Raw genomic sequence first — 19018 nt, 5'->3', positions numbered from 1 at the left:
CTCTCTCTCTCTCTCTCTCTCTCTCTCTCTCTCTCTCTCTCTCTCAAAATAAACGTTCGCCTCAATCCAATTCTTTCCCACTCTCTTCCCCCTCCAAATCCCCAAAATCTCTGTAAAAATCCTCCTTTGCCAAGCCCAAGAATCTCAAGACCAATCCCCCAAGCTCTGTAGCTTTGACGACGACGAAGAAGATGCCGCACCATCTCGTTCCTCATCCTCCTTCTCAATCTGAATTGGCGGCGTGATCTCAACCAGCCCTTTGATTTGAAGCTCCACAATCTTTTCTTCTTCTGTCGATAGAAAGTTTTACGATCTAATTTTTTTGTTTTTTGTTCTTTAGTCGATGATTTAATATTGACATATTCAGAATTAAAACTAATATTTTTAATTAATAATAATAAAACTCATCTATTTTATATGTTTATCTTTTATTGTTATAATGTCCATTTTGCCTTTTTTGTGGGCCATGTTGTTGGTGAAAAGTCAGCATGTGACGTCATAATTGGAGTCATACTCGAAATTTGAACTAGAATGATGGAAATTGAAAGTGGAGGGATGATTAAAAAAAAAGTTTAGGGACCAAACTGATTTTCGACCTAAAGTTTGAGGGGGTAAACTGAATTTAATCATATATATATATGGTCAAATTTTATAAAAAAAAGGTTGATTACTCGGTTTGGTTCTCGTATATTCCTATATATATAGATATATATTCCTATATATAATATATATTAGGATTAAAAAATACTACATAAAGCAAAGCACAATATATAGATATATATTCCTATATATATATATATTATATATATAGATGTATAATAATTGGGATTAAGTAATCTACATAAAGCAAAGCACAATAATTTTGAATCTTATGATATTGTGGAGATTTACCTTTGTCTAATGCTCTGTTTGTACCTTCAAAAACTTCCGATAATTTAAGGTATTGCTCCTCCTCATCAGAGATAGTGTCACTTGTGATGTCACTACCACTGCGTTCCTCGAAATCTTGACCGACAACTTCCTCGTCCTCGTTGTTGTTAAAAAAGAAACGAACTCTGCACCTTTCGATGCTGGGGTCAAATCTTACCCTAGTTGGAAGCATGTGAAATACTTCAAATTTGATGGCAAATCTTACCTTTATGTGCAGTTCTATCTCAAATTTGGCCTCAGTGTAATGACGTTCATTCACTTCTTCTACATTAATGTCAAATTCAGACCATGGCACATATCCCACCAACACATAACTTCACTCGAGCCAATTACGGGAGAAACGATCAAAATAATTATCGAACAAACAGAAATTGAAATGGTACTCACAACCATTTCCTTTGAAGGTACACAAACATTAAGCAGTCAATTTATAATAATTAACACATTGGGCCGTATTAGTAACCGCGTATATAGCGAACCCCATAAACTGCTTGTCAAACCAATTTTGTGGTAGCTCGGCAGTTATAGAAGACCCCGTACATTGATGGATGAACACAAATAAAAGGGTCGAGAACAATTACCCATACGACAACAAAGAAAAAACATATTAATTTCTTTCGCAAAGACGAAAATATCAAAAGAAAAGATAGTGGTCAGCTTTATGTTTATATATAGGAATACATTATATATGTTGTAAATATTATAATATATGTGGATGTCTTTGTAAATACTTATTAGTTATGTCTTTACGATGTAAATTATACTCCTATATAAAGGCGAAAATATCAAAAGAAAAGATAGTGGTCAGCTTTATGTTTATATATAGGAATACATTATATATGTTGTAAATATTATAATATATGTGGATGTCTTTGTAAATACATATTAGTTATGTCTTTACGATGTAAATTATACTCCTATATAAAGGAACCTAATGAGAATGAAAATGACACTTCTTCCTCCTTCCTTATGTTCTCTCTTTTCTCTCTATCTCATTCTTAGTTTATAACACATTATCAGCACGTTTTCGCTCATTCGTTCCATGAACTCCATGATGATCTATGAGATATTGGTAGAATTTTTGTTGCTTATTATTCATACTCACGATATATGAGTTCACTTCTATTTTGATTATATCTTGTCTACATATATACTTTGTTTATATTGCTCAATTCTATGTTTACAATTGCTTCTATTAGTGAACCAGAAGTTTCGCTAATAATACTCGAATCTGAAATTTTTGAGATTATGAACTTGACGTTCAAATATTACATTAGAATTGCAAGTCTAATTGTTTGCATAAACCTGAAGTTTTGTACATGTACATGTGATCCATTGTTCACAAGATTCGAACCTGAAGTTTCGATATTGTTATTTCTTTCTTATGAACATGAATTCTAAATAGCATAATTGGATCCATGATGATCGATGTGGTATATGATGCATGATTATTGCTTCAAACCATGAACCATGATCTATGAGATTATAGGTGGTTTGTATATTATTGATTTAGATGAATAATCTATGGTTCTTATTCCTATTTGTTTGGATGAGTTTTGCAATATCATGGTGCAATTCCATGCAATTTTATGGATAATTTTATGAAACTTTTGAACAAATGTTCAATACATTGAGAATCATTGTTCTCCTAATAGCCATGAATAGACGCATTTGCGTCTTCTGATATGACTATAGATGTGGCTATAGTAACCACACTATGTAAAATTTGGATTCTCATGTATTTGTCATCCATTGTTTCACATGATATATATATTATGTTATGTTATTATGTACAATTGATACATATATATATATAAATATATATATTTTTTTTGGGTATAATGTTGACCAACCGTTTGTTTAGAATTCTATTATAAATCAATTACGTATATTTAGAGTGCGTCTATTGCTATCTCACAAATCACTTTACCCACCCCACATGTTGTTGATTTATTGAAATACCAAAATACCCTGATACAAAATTACAGCAAGGGACAATAAGTTGTTACAAATTACAATTTTTTCTTTTTCTTTTTTATCTTTTTGTTTTAGATGAACACAAATTTCATAACTCTAACCCAGATTTATCATATTCGGTCGTGAGTCTGAAGACACTAGCATTTAACCTGAAGATGAGGTAAACTGTTTGTATATTTTTTTTCTTGCTTAATGATTCGTCTATCCCTTTACTCATTATTTCCTATGTCACTTTGTATGTAAATTCTCATGGACAACTATTGTACCGTATTTATAAACAACAGATAGATCAATTCAAGAAACTTAGAAGTATGGAAAGCGTTGCTACTAGAGATACATTTACAGACATTGTACATCTTTATATCGACTGATACCATTGAGTTGTTAAATTTGAGAGTTTTTTCTAGTTATTTAACTTGAATTTATACTTTTATGTGAATTTTTGTTCACTTGGTGATTTTACTTACCTTGACCAAATCTGAATTTGACAAAATATATGAAGAGAATGTAGGGTGAACAAAGTAGAATTGAGAAAATGGTTTTTTAGGTATTGTTAATGGGTGAACAAAGTACACTTACAATTAAAATTATATGAGTGAGGTGTGAAAAGAATGTGAGGTGAACAAAGTGGTTTGTAGGGTGGGAATAGATGCACATTTCCATATGATTAATATGTTTATTATTGCAATTAGTACATATTGAATTAATGATGCAACCGTTTAAAATTCTTTGACAGTTAACATGACTAATTTTGAGGTCATTATTATGAGTGATTATGGTTAGTTGATTACTTTACCTTCCAAATACTGTTCAAGTCGTAAATTTGACAATCGAAAGTTATTTTTGACCACTCTGTGCACCACTTAATAAGCATTTAAGTCATACATATGTCTGCAAATTATATATATATATACAAATTGTAACGCTCCGTACCTAATTTTACATATTTACTGGGTATTCTATGAGTTACTGAGGAATTTAACCGTGCTCGGTAACTTAGTAAGTTAATGTTCAAGTGTTTTTGTCACATGCCGACTATTAATTTTTACCCTATTTACTTGCATGAGGTCAGTAAGAGTTTTTACCGTCTTCGTTAATGAATTTATAGTATCAAAAGAACCCTAGAGATGTTTTGAGGGACAATTATTTGGGAGAATTTATTCGTAGGAGAAATATTTGAAGACGGTAAAAAGAGAAAGTTTTAGTTAGTAAAAAAGTAATTCTTATTAGGGTATTATTTTTGTGTTGTTGTTGGAGTGTTTTATTTTGGAGTGGGTTTTTAAAGAGGGGATCGGGTCAATTTGGGGTCAAAAGCCCAAACAATTTCTTCTCACTCTCTCTTTTCCCCGAGTTCTCTCTCCTTGCCGGAAGTTCCCCATGCTCGTCCACCGCCGTCCGGCTAGCTCCGACCGCCGCCGTCTGACTAGCTCCGACCACCGCACCAGTCCCAAACGGTGGGCCATCGTCCCCTCTCTCTTTCTGGACCGGTGGGAGCCTCCCTAGCGCCGTCGTGAAAGAGAAATCGCGCCCGAGAGCTCCGACTGTCCGTGGCGTTCTAACGCCGGAACTCCCTCCTCCGGCCGCTATAGCCAGAGCTGCTTAGCTCAATAGGAAGCTCTTCTCCAGTGCATCAATCCCTCAAAAGGATTTACTCCCTCTTGGTCTAGGTAAGGAGAATCGGGTGTTAAAAATTCTAGGGTTCCATTTTTATGTTTTGGTTCGGTTGACCTAATTAAGCTTGAAATTGAACTTTGTGCTAGTTAAGGAAGTTGTAGAGTGTGTTGAGAGGAAGCTTGTGTTAAATTTTGGTAGGTATCGGAGGTCGCCGAAGTAGGTTGCCGGCCGTCGCTGTTAAGTAGTTTTTTTTCAGGGTTTTGAATTTGTTATGTTGAGGGGAGTATAATGATGAAATTTTTGGAGGAGTTTTGGATAGGTTTGGGATTTTGGCGGTTATGGGGTAGAATTCCGGTTGTTGGATTAATATTGTTAAAACTGTAGAGGGTTATATTAATGTTGCCGGTGGTTGTGGTGAAGTTCGGGCCGTATCGACTTAAGAATAGCGAAGGATGGGCGTGTTTAAGACTCACATTTAATTTTGCCTATTTTTGAATAAGTGTGAATTTTAGTTGGGAATTTAATTATGTATTTGAAACAGGACGTGAGGAGGCTCGAGCAGAAGAGACCTCGGATCGACAGCAGGCTTAGGCCTAAATCTGTGAGTGGACTTTTGTTTTAAATAATATGCATGCAAATGGTTTATTGTTGAACAATTTCTTTTGGTTGAAGCATCTATGATGTCATTTTAATTTGACGATTTTATTTATTGTTGGAGAATAACCGAAAGTGAGAGTTTCGGTGAATATATATTCATATATGAAAAATTATGAGGATAATATGTATATAAATACTAGCTAGCCATACGTGATTTTCCGCCATCATGAGGTAAAATTCCATTATGGTGTGACGTGAGCGTGAGACGTGAGCGTGAGACGTAAGCGTCGTAGCCGTATATGAAAGTAATAATTCATATAGAGGATATGCACGTATATACACCCGTCTTTTCCACCATAATGAGGTAAAATTACATTATGGTGTGACGTGAGCGTTAGATGCAAGCGTCGTAGCCTTGTATGAATTTATATTTTTCTTATATTTTCATAAGAATTCATACAAGTAATATGACGAGTGTAAATACACACACACACACACATATATATATATATATATATATATATATATAGTTTAGCCTGAGAGGTTCTTTATTACAAAGTATGGGAGACTAGCGAGGCTAGTCACGTTTTTGTTAATTTTTGACTTAAGAGCTTTTGAGCTATCGCATGCAACATAATTTCTATGAAAATTAAATTGGGAAAGCATAAATATTTTTATTTGTTCATTTTATTAAATTTATTTTTGTCCACTCACTCTAATGTTTTCGAATGTTTTTCCTTGGGCCTTTCGTTTTAAAATGCCCTGTCTACAAAGTTCGGGTCGGTATTAGTAGGAGGCGAGACATAGTTACCAACATCACCACCACTTTTCACCAGTAGGTTACCTGATTAACCTACCAGTGTATTTTCTTGCTTCCTCTAGATTAGCATATCTGATTACCATGGGAATGCTGTATAATTTTCGGTTGTGTGCTAAGATTTGTGAATATATTTTAGAAATGTTTGGAGGTTGACATTAAATTTATCTTGGGATGTTTATGTGTTGAATTTAGAGATGATTTATCAATATTTGTGGTGGATGTGTTTGAGGGGAGTGGATGGCTCCAGGAGTTGAGGATGGTTGGATTATGATAGGAGTGTTTATTTGGATTTTTTAGGTGAGGGTTGTTCATTTTCAAGGGAGGTTATGCTGATTTTCAGTAAATTTTCCTTGGAGGTGGACCCTGCAGGTCTTACCTCGGGTTTCAGGGTGAAATTCGGGGTGGGTCCTGACAGTATTTTCGAGTTTTTCTTGAAATGTCAAATTATTCTGTTAAGCTCTCGATGTCGTAGTTGGTGTTGGCACGAGTTTAGCGATGTCTTCGGATTATTTTTTGGAGCTTCGAGTTATTTTCTACGATTTATCGAAGTTTGGTAAGAAAAAATTAATTTTCTGAAATATGAATGTAACTTTTAATCTGGACCGTCAGATCAATTAGGGTTTCGATCTTGACCGTTGGTTTGGGTATAAAGGGAAAATAGATGGGTTGACTTTGTAAAAGCCCAAACTAGGGCGTTGATCCGAGCTCCGGCCTCTCCCTCCTCTTTCTCTTTCCTCCGTCGTCTCCGCGCTGGAGCATCGCCGTCCGGCCACCCCTGGCGACTAGACTGCCACCAAATTGATCCTCTCCTCGTTCTCGACTTAGCTCAGTTCTTGAATCCGGGAAGTATCCACTCTTGACGGAGATCAGAAGAGGAGGATGACGACTGTCCTCAACAAATTCCGGCGAGTCCCGGCGACGAATCGACAAACCAAGGTCGTATTCTTATCCACCTTCCTCTCCTTTTCTTTTAGGGTTTGTTTCATCTCGAATCGAGCTCTAACTTTGAAACCCTAATTTCTGCCTAATTTGGGATTTCCGGCAAGCCACAGTCGTTGATGTCGTCGAGGTTTGTCAACGTCTCTCCTCTCTTTCCCGACGTTGCATTGATCTCCTGGAGACCAAGACGAACACGTGCAAAGGCTGGAGGTGTTGGCGAGCTCGGGTGGTGTTGGTTGTAGTTGCAGCTGCAGTTTGGGCTTGAAAGGAGCTCAGTTTCAGGCAAGACTACTTGGGGCAAAGAAGAACTCTTCCTAGATCAAGTCTTGTAGGAAGCAGAAGGTAAAAACATCAACCATAGTTACTATGTTGGGTTGTTTAGTAGATTGATTGCTGATCTAGGTGTTTTGGTTGCATGAATGTCGAGAACTTGGTATTTTGAAAAATATGGGGAGGCTATGGCCATTTTCCGGCAAGTGGCCGGAATCCGGGGAAATGCTCCGGCAAGTCGCCGAAATCCGGCGAAGGCAATTATTATGGCAGAAGCGGTGGAGGTAGTGATTGATGTTTCCTTTTCGTTTTATGTCACTTTGGAAATAGGAAAGTTTGGGTTGTAATCGGAAAAATTACTAAGTTAGGAAAGTCTATTTTAGGAAACTTTATGTTTTTCGAAACCCTTTTAGGTGCCCTTAGTAATTTGATGGTTTTACAGATTAAGGTGGTTGTATGTTTTTGAGTTAACGAAATTACATTAGTTTGATTAATCAAAATCCAAGTTCACCAAAACGAATTATTAAGCGAGGCCTAAGTGTCTACTGGTTAGTAGGAAGTATAGTGAAAATTGGATTGAATTGTTAAGTCAAAGGTTGGATTGGAAAACGTTGAACACTGTTTGTTGGTCCATCCTGGTCAACCTAGGAAACCTTAGACAAACTAGGAAATAAGACGAGGCAATGGTTATTTCAAAGTTTGGTGTAATGGTCCTACAATTTATAGTCAGGCGTGGGATTGACTCAAGGACTTGGATATTTGGAGGCGGCGCTCGAGGAGTGTCCCAAGCAATGGAAAGCTTAAGCCTAATACTGTGAGTGGACTTTTACTTTGAATAAATTGCATGCGACTGTCGCTTTATAAATAAGATGTGCATTTCTTATTGGGACTTATGTTTTAAATTGGGAATAATGGTTTATGTTTTGAGATGATTCCAGATATAATTATTATCGTTTTAATTGTTGACTTAGTGATTTATAAAAGATTATCGAAAATGGGATTTTCGGTAGTTCTCTATGTTTGTGGACTATCGATCTTGACATTGAGAATGTTTTAGCGAGTATTTCAGGTTGAGAGATTATTTACAATTTATACTTGATAATTAAATCTCGCTTATAATTATAGATTTGAGAATATTTTGACGCGTGAGACACGTCATTGAGTTTTATTTTAATTTCTTACGATAATTTTCAAGTACGGTTGGGAACTGTACCATTCGCATGATCTTGGGGAAGCTTTATGTATTTAAGTGATTTCGGATGTTTTTAGTCACCATACTAGGGTCGCTCTTATTCATTACTAGCTAGCATTTATTCGAGCGCTTAGCATGAGACGCAACTATAGGCTGGGAGGCACCGATCGGATATTATTCATTGCTAGCTAGCCTTTATTAGCAGTTCTCACCATAGGTGAGTCGAGCACTTAGCGTGGGACGCTACTAGAGCCTGGGAGGCTCCTCTTACATGGTGATATCTCTTCCCCTTGTTTTATTTATTCAGTTATGTATTTGATTAACCAGCGGGGCTAGTTTATCTCTTCTTATGAGATTTATGCATTTGATTAACCAGCGAGTTGGTTTGTCAATTCTTTCATGATTCTGGTTATAAAGTTAAATGTTTAATCAAAGTTGCATGCATCGAGGTTTTAAAGTTTAAACGTGGGAAAATATTTAAATTACGTTTTTGTTAAATTATTTAATTTATTTTTGTTCACTCATTCTAACATTTAAAATTACTTTCCCCTGGGCCCTTCAGTTTCAAATGCCCAGTTTGTAGGCTAAGTTTATTTGAGGTCGAGCGTACATGGAGTCGAAGTATAGTCAGAGGCTGCTTCCGCTTATTCTTTATTCCTTGTTTTTCTTTCATTTTTTAAATATGCTCTGATAATCTAGTTAAGAAATTTTTGTGTCACACCCCAATTTTCGAACACCCCAATTTTCGAAGGATAAATTTCAAAAATTTGGGCATGATATATCTCAAAATATCACTCCCAAAACATGTTCAACAACTTCCAAACTAAATTCAAATGCTGGAAATGTAAAAATCAACAAACTCATCAACTGAGTTAAACACTATATCTCCTTAATTACATCAACTTCAAAAGTCTAGTAAAATAAAGTCGCTCACATGAGCTTAAAAACAACTACCATAATATACAAATAAATGTACATCGTCTAAAACCCAGCTACTATGCATCTGTCTCAATCTTGTTGATCACCACCTGCAGGTCTAACCCCTACACCATGAATTGGTGCACCGGGTTGTAAAACAACAAACCCGGTAAGCTAAAAAGCCCGTATGAGTAACTCCAAAAAATAACTCAATATTTCTAACATCCAAATAAAACACATGAACAATTAAGAACAATAATTAATTCCACAAATTCAACACTTTTACAAATAACATGTACCCATGAGTCCTACATACCAATAAGGTATCTCCCCTGACCTATAACAAACACATGTACATATGTCCCAGATACTTATAGTACCTCTCATGACCTACAACAACAATTTATGTACCTATGGGTCCGAGATACCTTAAGGTACCTCCCATGACCTACACCGACAGACGGACTAGAGCTCTATTTCTAACTGTAACCAATCACCCGGCCAAAGGCATGGAACCCAGTTTGACTGTCCAATATCAAATCATCAAATAATAATAGCATCATAACCGTAACCAATCACCCGATTAAAGGCTTGGAATCTGGTTTGACTATCTAAACAATGAATCACAATATAATAATATCATCATCAACAACACAAAGAGCACATCATAAAAATTATATCCTTCCACATAGATATATTTATATGAACAAACATAGATATTCCCACAAGAATAATCTACCAAGACCCAACAATATTATGATCACATGAACATTAAAAATAATCATATAATAGGAAAACTTGTTTTATCTTACCTATGAGCCGTTGGCGATCAAACTCATATATTTAAAAAAACAAACAATAGCATATTTTTTAATTCAACATCATCATCAAAATGACTATAATAATTTGGTCCAAATGTGAACCTTGGTGAGATTTACTCACCTAATTAATCCCGCTGCATCTTCCACAAAACACAAGAGCCAAGCTCAAAATTGATTCCACAAAGTCATCCTTAGTAACTACTCAACAAAAGATCAAAGCACCCTTAACCAAACCTTAGCCTAAAGGTTGCCCAAAGGAGGACAATCCTTCCTCCGAGACTTCCCAAGGTCATCAAACACTCAACAACCTATCCATGCTGCCTCCAAGCTCAACTTCCAAAGTTTACGACTTAACAAACATCAATGATTAACATAGCACCTAAGATGCAATACCTAAACAACACTTAGCCTTATCACACAACAACACACTAACAACTACACAGACTAGCTAACATGGCAACCAAACCCCCTTACACTGCTCGGACGCGCTTGTGCCGGCGGCGAGTGAGCCCCACGCGCCACCACCAACTTCAAATTTTGGGAAAACTTACAACATGAAACTTGTAGATTGAAGCAAGGTGAACAACTTTAATACCTAATGTTTTAACCAATTTGGCCGAAATCGGTTGGAAAACACCTTAAAACATCACCACGGACTCAAGCTTCAATCTGCAAATCCAGGGTTCAAAAACTCAAAAACTTGTTTCAATCTATGCCTAGCCACAACCAGAAGGAGGAGGAGGACCCAGACTCACCTCAGGTGGCCCCTCGTCGCCGCCGTAAATGGCGCTTTCGATCGGTGACACAGCAGCGTTCTTCGGCTAAGAGCTCCGTCTCTGGCTTGCAACGCCGTGCCACAACAACCCAGACTTGGAGGGAATGTTTGTGTGAGTCGAACGGGACCGGTGACGGTCAAATCGGTGGCCGGACAGCAGAGTTTGCTCCGGTCAAGGTCGAGTGCGTGAGTGAGCTCGGGAGAGGAAGAGAGAGAAAGAGTTGGGGTCTTTCTGCAAAATTAGAGTTTCTAAAATAAAACCCACAAATTTTACTATTTATACACTTTCCAAATCAGAACCTAACTTCCTCTGAATGTAACTTCTTCATACGATATCTGTTTTACGTGTGTCGTATGTCTACGAATTCGTATCGCCAAACCCTACAACTTTCATGAACGAAGTTTTTGAAAATATCTTACGGATAAGAAAGTCAACTTTTAGCCTCTTAAAAGTCAAAACACCTTAATAAAATTGACTCCCAAAAGTTCAACTTCGCACCAACGAATAAGAATTTCCACAAAATAATCCTTCATTAATTTCGGAAATAATACAAGGAAATTGATATGAATATCTGGGGTATTATATTTTGAATATCTTTGTTGTTGGTTGTGGGATTCTTTTGGATTAGTAGTTGATATTTTAGGAGATATGATGAACTTAGGGGAGCCGGAAGGCTCCAAGAGTACAAAGTTGGAATATGATTTTAGAAGTGTGTTTGCATGTGGCTTTAGGAAGGGTTGTCCATTTTCAAAGAGGTTATGCCGAATTTCCGGTAGCATCTCATTTGGAAGTGGTCCTTGTCGGGTTCATTCCGAATTTCAGGGTGAAATCCGGGGTGGGTCCTGACACAAACAGTTATATATATCTGTTCTGTGCCTATTCATTGATGATAGTTATCGTATTATTACGTTTAATTTCATTTATTGCGATAATATATTCATTGTTGCTTATTTATTTTCATTTTATTATGAAGGGATGAAAAAGGATAAAGAACACGCTCAACTTATAACTGAAAAAGATATTTGTCTTGCGAACAATGCCACAAATGACACGAATGTGGAATATCTTTACATTAATTTGAATGTATGCAGCCAAAGGCACATATTGGAAAGTTTATTTAGCCTATCATCTGATGTATATTACACTAGCATTTAAGTCTATTCAGACGTAACATGCCATGAACCAGAAGTTCAAGGACAATAATATATTTATGCTTTGGCATGACTATTTATGTCACACCATATCTACAATGATGCGTAGAATATTTGCAAATTCCAATGGTCATCCATTATTGACAAAAATATAATTTTGCCAAGCGACAACTCTTGTCAAGATTGTTCTCAATGAAAGCTGATAATTACACCCTCTTATGCAATATCATTATCTATTTGTGCATTTTATGTTCATAGATCGAGACATGATGTCTCTTGATTGAACTATAGAGGCTTGAAATTCCTTAAGAATGATCTAATGAAAATTGTGATATGAAGTTTCCCAAAGCTTATGCAATTAATGAGGGTCAGAAGTTCCTCATAGTTAAATGATCATCGAAACCACATCTTGTGATCCCTAATTATATGAGGGCTTGAAACTCCTTTTTATTTTGATGCAATTTTATTGTGAAATTAGAGGAGAGAAACAAGATTATCATATTAGTAAAGGTAACTCGACCAAAAGTTCTTGCACTTCTTATGGAACCAGAAGTTTCCATTGTCACATTTTATTTATACTTGTTCCTTACCATTTTAGAGTTTGTTAATTATTTTCCTCTTCTAAACTTTATTGTTACTCATAAGGGCTAACAGTCCTATATCTCGAACATTCTGAGAACCTGCAATTCTAACATTATAAAATCGAGCTTGAAGCTTCAATTACATATATGAATGATGGCTCCGGAAGAGCACATATTATCCCCTCTTTATATTAAGTGCCCCGAGTATGTCTCCAGAATATATAACACATATTGTGATGTGAGATCCCACCACATCCGAAGGAGGGCAGAAGATGTGTCTAACATGTTGCAAACATACCTCCCCATATTGTGATGCATTTTGGGTTGCAACCCAAGAACAAAATTGTGAGGCGAGGTCCAAAGTACACAATATCTCGCTATGCAGCCTATTACGTGTCAAATTCTGCAGAACAGAGAGACACGGAATGTCATGAACCAAAAGTTCAATGAACAGAGTATACCTTATTTTGACATGACTAGTTATGTCATATTTTACATAAAGTGTTACTTGGAATCAGTAACAAATCTTGATGACCGCTAGCTAACGCTACTCTAAGAAAATTGTTCATTTGCCGTATATCTGTTTTGGTTTTCACCTTAATGAGCTCCTAGGCTTGGACATTCCTCTTGTTATGAGGGGGAGAAAAATTGTTCTTGAAGAATGACATGAATTGTTGTACGATATTTACCTACTGTCTCATTTTGAGCTGGATAAATATCTCAGTTAGTTATTTATTAAAGCTAGTGATGACAAAATTATATGTTAGCACAAAAACATTTGCTTGGGTTAAAGTCTATGAGATTTAACCATATTAACAAAACAACCTTGACCCCATTTGATTTGTGAAAGGAATGGGTATCTAAATGCCATGGTTCTCCTGACTAGAATGTCATTAACAATGTCTGAGTTCCTAATATAGTGGCAAGATTATTACACATACAAAGGTTAAAAGTATTCTATCAGAGGATGATATCTTGGTGATACAATAATATATCAATATGATTGATACTCATGAATTTAATGTTTTTGACCTTAAACTTGGTTTATGTTTACCACAAGCCAATGAACATCTTCACTTGAAAGGAAGTGATAGACATTTAAACGCATTTTTATGCATGGTCATAATGAGACAGTCTTCCCGCCTTTAGGGGGAGAGAAAAGACTACTGTCATTTGAATAACGGCGTGAATTTGAGTGGAACGTATCCACCAGGTCTAAAGTTTTAAGCTCATAAAAATGGAAAATTATACAAGTCCTATAATGTTTTATGATATTATGAATATAGATCCACATTTCCTAGATATAATTCATCTATTAGATATGTTTGTTGTAGAAGTGATAGTATTTGCCCCAGAAGTGACATGGGTACCCAATATCAAAGCTCATAGTAGCTAATGCATGCATATAAGAATGTGTGGGATCTATGAACGATGATCATCAATGAAAATTTACATATGGTAGCTACCAAAGACCATTAAGGACTGTATGATACAATACCACGTTTCATTATAAATTAATGTCGACAAAAGATATTATTGGCCAAATTGCATAGAGGCAATTCCAATTAAACTGAATATTTAAAACGTGATGAGATACTTAGACCTTTAACCCTACATGATACAAAAGGATATTAATCACAGTGAAAATAAATCACTATGGCACAATGTCTACAAGAGACATGGGGATTACGAATATCTTTCCTTATACGTGACAATTTTCTGTAAGTACAGTGTTACATATAGTTATTGATGAGAGACTTACGGCAGTTGTCATCGTATATTATGAGGATCTTAAAAGACTTTGCTAAAAGCAAAATCCTAAAAGTAAAGCGCCATTATAAGTGTTTCGCTTATCAAATCTTTAAAGAATCCAAGTATATGAATGATTCAAACGTAAATTGATCCATGAATACTTGAGAGAGTCTAAATGTGAGATTCCTCATCGCCTAAGGGAAATGACGTAATATGCTTTATTCATGCAAACACAACTCTCATTAGAGATACGTGTCTTGGGTTGAAACCCAAGAAGAAAGCCATGAGGGGGAGGCCAATAGACGAGCATATCTCGTTATGCTGGGTTGTTAAACTTAAGTTAACTCATGCAATCGATAGTCTAAAGCTAGCTCATATATACTCATTCTGTTATAGTTAACATGATCAAAATTGCCTCAATGAGTATTATAATTGGACTACAAAACCGAATTCGGATTATGTTGCTATCAGTACACAAATATATTGATATGTATGGCTAGATATGTCATTATGTTTTTTAATGTTTTGAACCATACATAGTTAAATGTGTCAATTAGCTTATGTTGTTTAGCTGTTACATAGTGTATGAATTTGAATATGTGAGGTTGTTTCTAATATTAGTAAATGAGATAAGACCTATTAAATTGTATAGCTCTGTTGGTATTGCTTTCACTTTGCAGGTATGCAAATCTTGTGATGAGACCCTTTATGCAAAACGAACAAAATCTCACTTCAGTGATAGACAAAACAAACTGCTATTTACGGTACATGAAACTTGCAACAATCAAGGGGAGAATCTCATCAGAGGGAACATCCAGAAGTATGTTATCTAGGACATATGCGCGTTGCACTCTTTTTCTGCTTCGACCAAGGTTGTTTTTTCCCATAGGGTTTTTATTACCCGACAAGATTTTTAACAAGGCAACAAATAAGCGCGTCCAACACCATATCATCCATTGGTGGATATCCAATGGGGAGTGTTGTAAATATTATAATATATGTGGATGTCTTTGTAAATACTCATTAGTTATGTCCTCATAATGTAAATCATACTCCTATATAAAGGAGTTGAATGAGAATGAAAATGACACTTCTTCCTCCTTCATTATGTTCTCTCTTTTCTCTCTATCTCATTCTTAGTTTATAACAATATATATATATATATATATATATATACAGAGCTTCTCAGCTGCGGACGTCCGCATTTATTCTTACGGTGCGGATTTCCACTTTACACTCACTTTTCAATCGAATTTTCACATCTCTACCGTCTAGTATTTAGATACTAATGTATAGATCATCTCTACAAAATTTCAGCCAATTTGGTTATCATTAAGGCACTCAAACTCGATTAAACCAATAGATGAACATAATTATGTCGAACTTGAACCGTTCATGTTTATAACAAAAAAACGCAGGTTTAAGTGTCTTAATGATAACCAAATTGGTTGATTTTTTGCAGAGATGATCTATACATTAGTATCTAAATACTAGACGGTGGAGATGTGAAAATTCGATTGAAAAGTGAGTGTAAAGTGGAAATCCGCACCGTAAGAATAAATACAGACGTCCACAGCTAAGAAGAACTATATATATACTAGGAGACGAAAACCGACGTCGCGGCCCTTTCAGCCGCTTCACCAAGGCTGTTGAGCCGCCTCTAGTCCGCGCACTACTACCTCCATTCAAATTCTCTCCCTCTCCTTTTTTTTAATTCTTATAGTCAATTCCAACATGCAACCATAATTCTATTCCATCGGTGACTAAAATTCAAAAATCTCAAAATAATTCTGGCTGATTCTTTCTATTCAGGCGAAATTACTCCTATGTAGATACGTGTTTCCATGCATTTCAGACGTTGTTCAAATTGGTTCCTGTTTGCGGTACGTGAAACACCGGAAAATAATGACGTTTCCGTGCAAAATAGGCAATAATCCAATACATTGCTGAAGACTTGAATTGTTGTAGTCAATGCAATAAATTGTTGATAAGCACGTGCTATACCAAACTTTAATCCAACGGAGAACAGGTTTGTTTTCGTACGTCCCTTGTTACATGAACTCCAACGTCATCCCTTTCGTCCATTATGGTTTATAATATGCAAATACATTACCCCTCCTTCACCCTCCTTATATTATGTATTTGGGTTTGAATTCTCTTTACATGTAACAAGGATGAATATTCTGATGAAGTTCCTGGGTGAATATTCTGATGAAGTTCAGGATGAGTCTGCCTATAACCTACTTTTTTCTTTTTTTTTTGTTTATAGAATATTCCTTGTTAATGTCTTTATCAGGTAGGCCTGATCAAATTTTTAAGTTGGAAAACCCCTCTTAAGTTACAGGGACATATATAACTTGACGTTTTTTGTTTTTGTTTTTGGAAAATTGCTCTAGAAAACAAGCATGGATGATGTTTTTGTTTTTGTTTTTGACTAAAACCAACATGCAGGACCGGACAAACAATTGGGCAATTTGCAGAACCCAACATGCAAATAAAGGCTCAAACAGTATGGGACCAAAGTCTGGAAGTAGAACTAGTAAGCATTCTCATTACCCTGTAGATGTAGTTAATTGACTCTTGACTGGGACAATGCACGTCTTCATATTCATCAACGTCTTGTTTTGTTTGGTACTTTGGTTCATAGTGGATTTGTTGGGATAAACGTCTAGGACTGGCCAACTGGGTGGCGAATTGGAGGGTATAATTAACCATTACAATCGAATCAAAATCCTTGATGCACGCATGTTCTTTAAAAATTCAAATTGCAAACGTTAATTATTCTACTTAATTAGAATCTTAGATAGCTCATTTACATCCCACTTCCATAACTAAATTGTAAGTTAACCACTAATAGTAGATCCAATTATTATAATAGCACAATAACGATATGTATAATTCGGTATTTTAACGATAACCAATTTGGATAAAACGTGGCAGGAGTGATCTATGCATTAGGTTCTACAAACTGAACGGTAGAGATGTGAAAATATGACCGAAAAATGAGTCAAATAAGAAACTTCACATTTTAATTTCAGAGCGAAGCTTCGCTCTGGATAGAAACTGTGTGTGTATATATATATATATACACATACACACATGCCTTTTCAGATACAACCTCTTATTTATAACTAAAATAAGTATTTNTTTATTNTCTATTATTTTTTTTTTTTTTTACATATATTCTCATCTCAATCATTTATCTTTTAGGTATATATGAGTAGATCATCTCTACAAAATTTCAGCCAAATTAATAATCATTAAAGTATTCGAAACTTTGAATTACACGAACGGTTTCTGTTGAACAGATTTGGTTCGTTCATTATAATCATATAGTTTCGATACCTTAACGATCACCAATTTAGCTGAAATTTTGCAGAGATGATCATGTCATATATATCTAGATACTAGTTGGCTATGATCGAAAAATATAACCGAAAAGTGGTTCTATTGGCAAAATTCGTACATTTTGAATAAATAAAGATGTTTGGACCTGATAAAGACTGTATATATAGCAGTGAAACATATGGAGTACGTATACGGAAAATTGTTGCTCCAGTGAATGGCCTATAAAAAATGTAAGGGTTTATAGAAACGTACTATTACTAAAAATTATTACTTAATTAATTGTTAATATTCAACTTTAAGTTCACTCAGGTGGTAAGAAATGTGGGAAATATAGAAGTGAGATTTGATTCATTCAAATGAACCCAGGAAGGTGTACACTAGATTTTTTAAAGAGAAAATTCTCACTAGCCCTAAATCTAAACATTTTTTTCTAATTAACAAACAGAGATTCTAAAATTCTCATCAGCCCAACATACTTTTAAAGACTATTTCCACTAACAAATTTTTGACTTATTATATTTTTTTCGTGACCAAAATACCCACGCTTTTTATCTCTCTCTCTCTCTCCTTGTTTTTCACCTCCGCCTGTGTCCACGTCACGACTTCATCTTCGATAGCGTCGCCATGAGGAGGAGGAATTGCATGGCCTAGATCAAGAAGGTGAGGTCGAAGTCGAACAGCGCGCCTTCTCAATCTCCACAGCGCACCTTTTAAAGACTATTTCCATTAACAAAATTTTTGACTTATTATATTTTTTTCGTGACCAAAATACCCACGCCTCTTATCTCTCTCTCTCTCCTTGTTTTTCACCTCCGCCTGTGTCCACGTCACGACTTCATCTTCGATAGCGTCGCCATGAGGAGGAGGAATTGCATGGCCTAGATCAAGAAGGTGAGGTCGAAGTCGAACAGCGCGCCTTCTCAATCTCCACGGCGAGGGAGATGGCGGCATGACGGAGATGGAATTGAGAGACTGGTGGAGGTGGGGTTTGGCAAGGGTTTTGGGAATGGAGATTCGGAGAGGGTGGAGCTTGGGCTTGGCTATGGTGGAAGCAAGTGCCGAGATTGGGACCTTGGAGGAGGCCATTATCATGTTGGCCATGGCGATCTGGAGAGCTTCTTTATAATTAAGCGGTGCACTTGTGTTGGCTTTGCTCTGAGTTATTTCGGCTGGATATTTGGTGATGTCAAGCTCTATCCAGGTTGAACTTTCAATTTCAAATTTTATGTGTTTGTTGAGGAGTGGTGGCCGAGAAAAGATAGAGATATGATCATTGATTATGATATTAGTCTATTGGATATGTGAAATGGTGAATACTGGTTGGTTATGATA

At 36.0% G+C, this 19018-nt stretch overlaps 1 protein-coding gene across 1 annotated transcript in view; it reads right to left on the bottom strand.

Annotated features, from left to right (window-relative positions):
- The window catches only part of LOC101293350 (flavonoid 3'-monooxygenase-like), a 26321-nt gene extending 7534 nt beyond the window's left edge, over nucleotides 1-18787 (bottom strand). Inside the window, exons 1-2 of the mRNA XM_004308256.1 lie at nucleotides 18497-18787; nucleotides 18266-18403 (exon numbers count right to left, since the gene is read on the bottom strand). Coding sequence (XP_004308304.1) covers nucleotides 18266-18403; nucleotides 18497-18787 — 429 coding nt within the window. The remainder of the gene's footprint in view (nucleotides 1-18265; nucleotides 18404-18496) is intronic.
- Nucleotides 18788-19018: the final 231 nt, after the last annotated feature.

Source organism: Fragaria vesca, linkage group LG7, assembly GCF_000184155.1.
Source record: "Fragaria vesca subsp. vesca linkage group LG7, FraVesHawaii_1.0, whole genome shotgun sequence".
NCBI lineage: Eukaryota > Viridiplantae > Streptophyta > Magnoliopsida > Rosales > Rosaceae > Fragaria > Fragaria vesca.
Note: the sequence above shows the minus strand (reverse complement) of the source record. Positions and strands in the feature narration are given on the sequence as shown.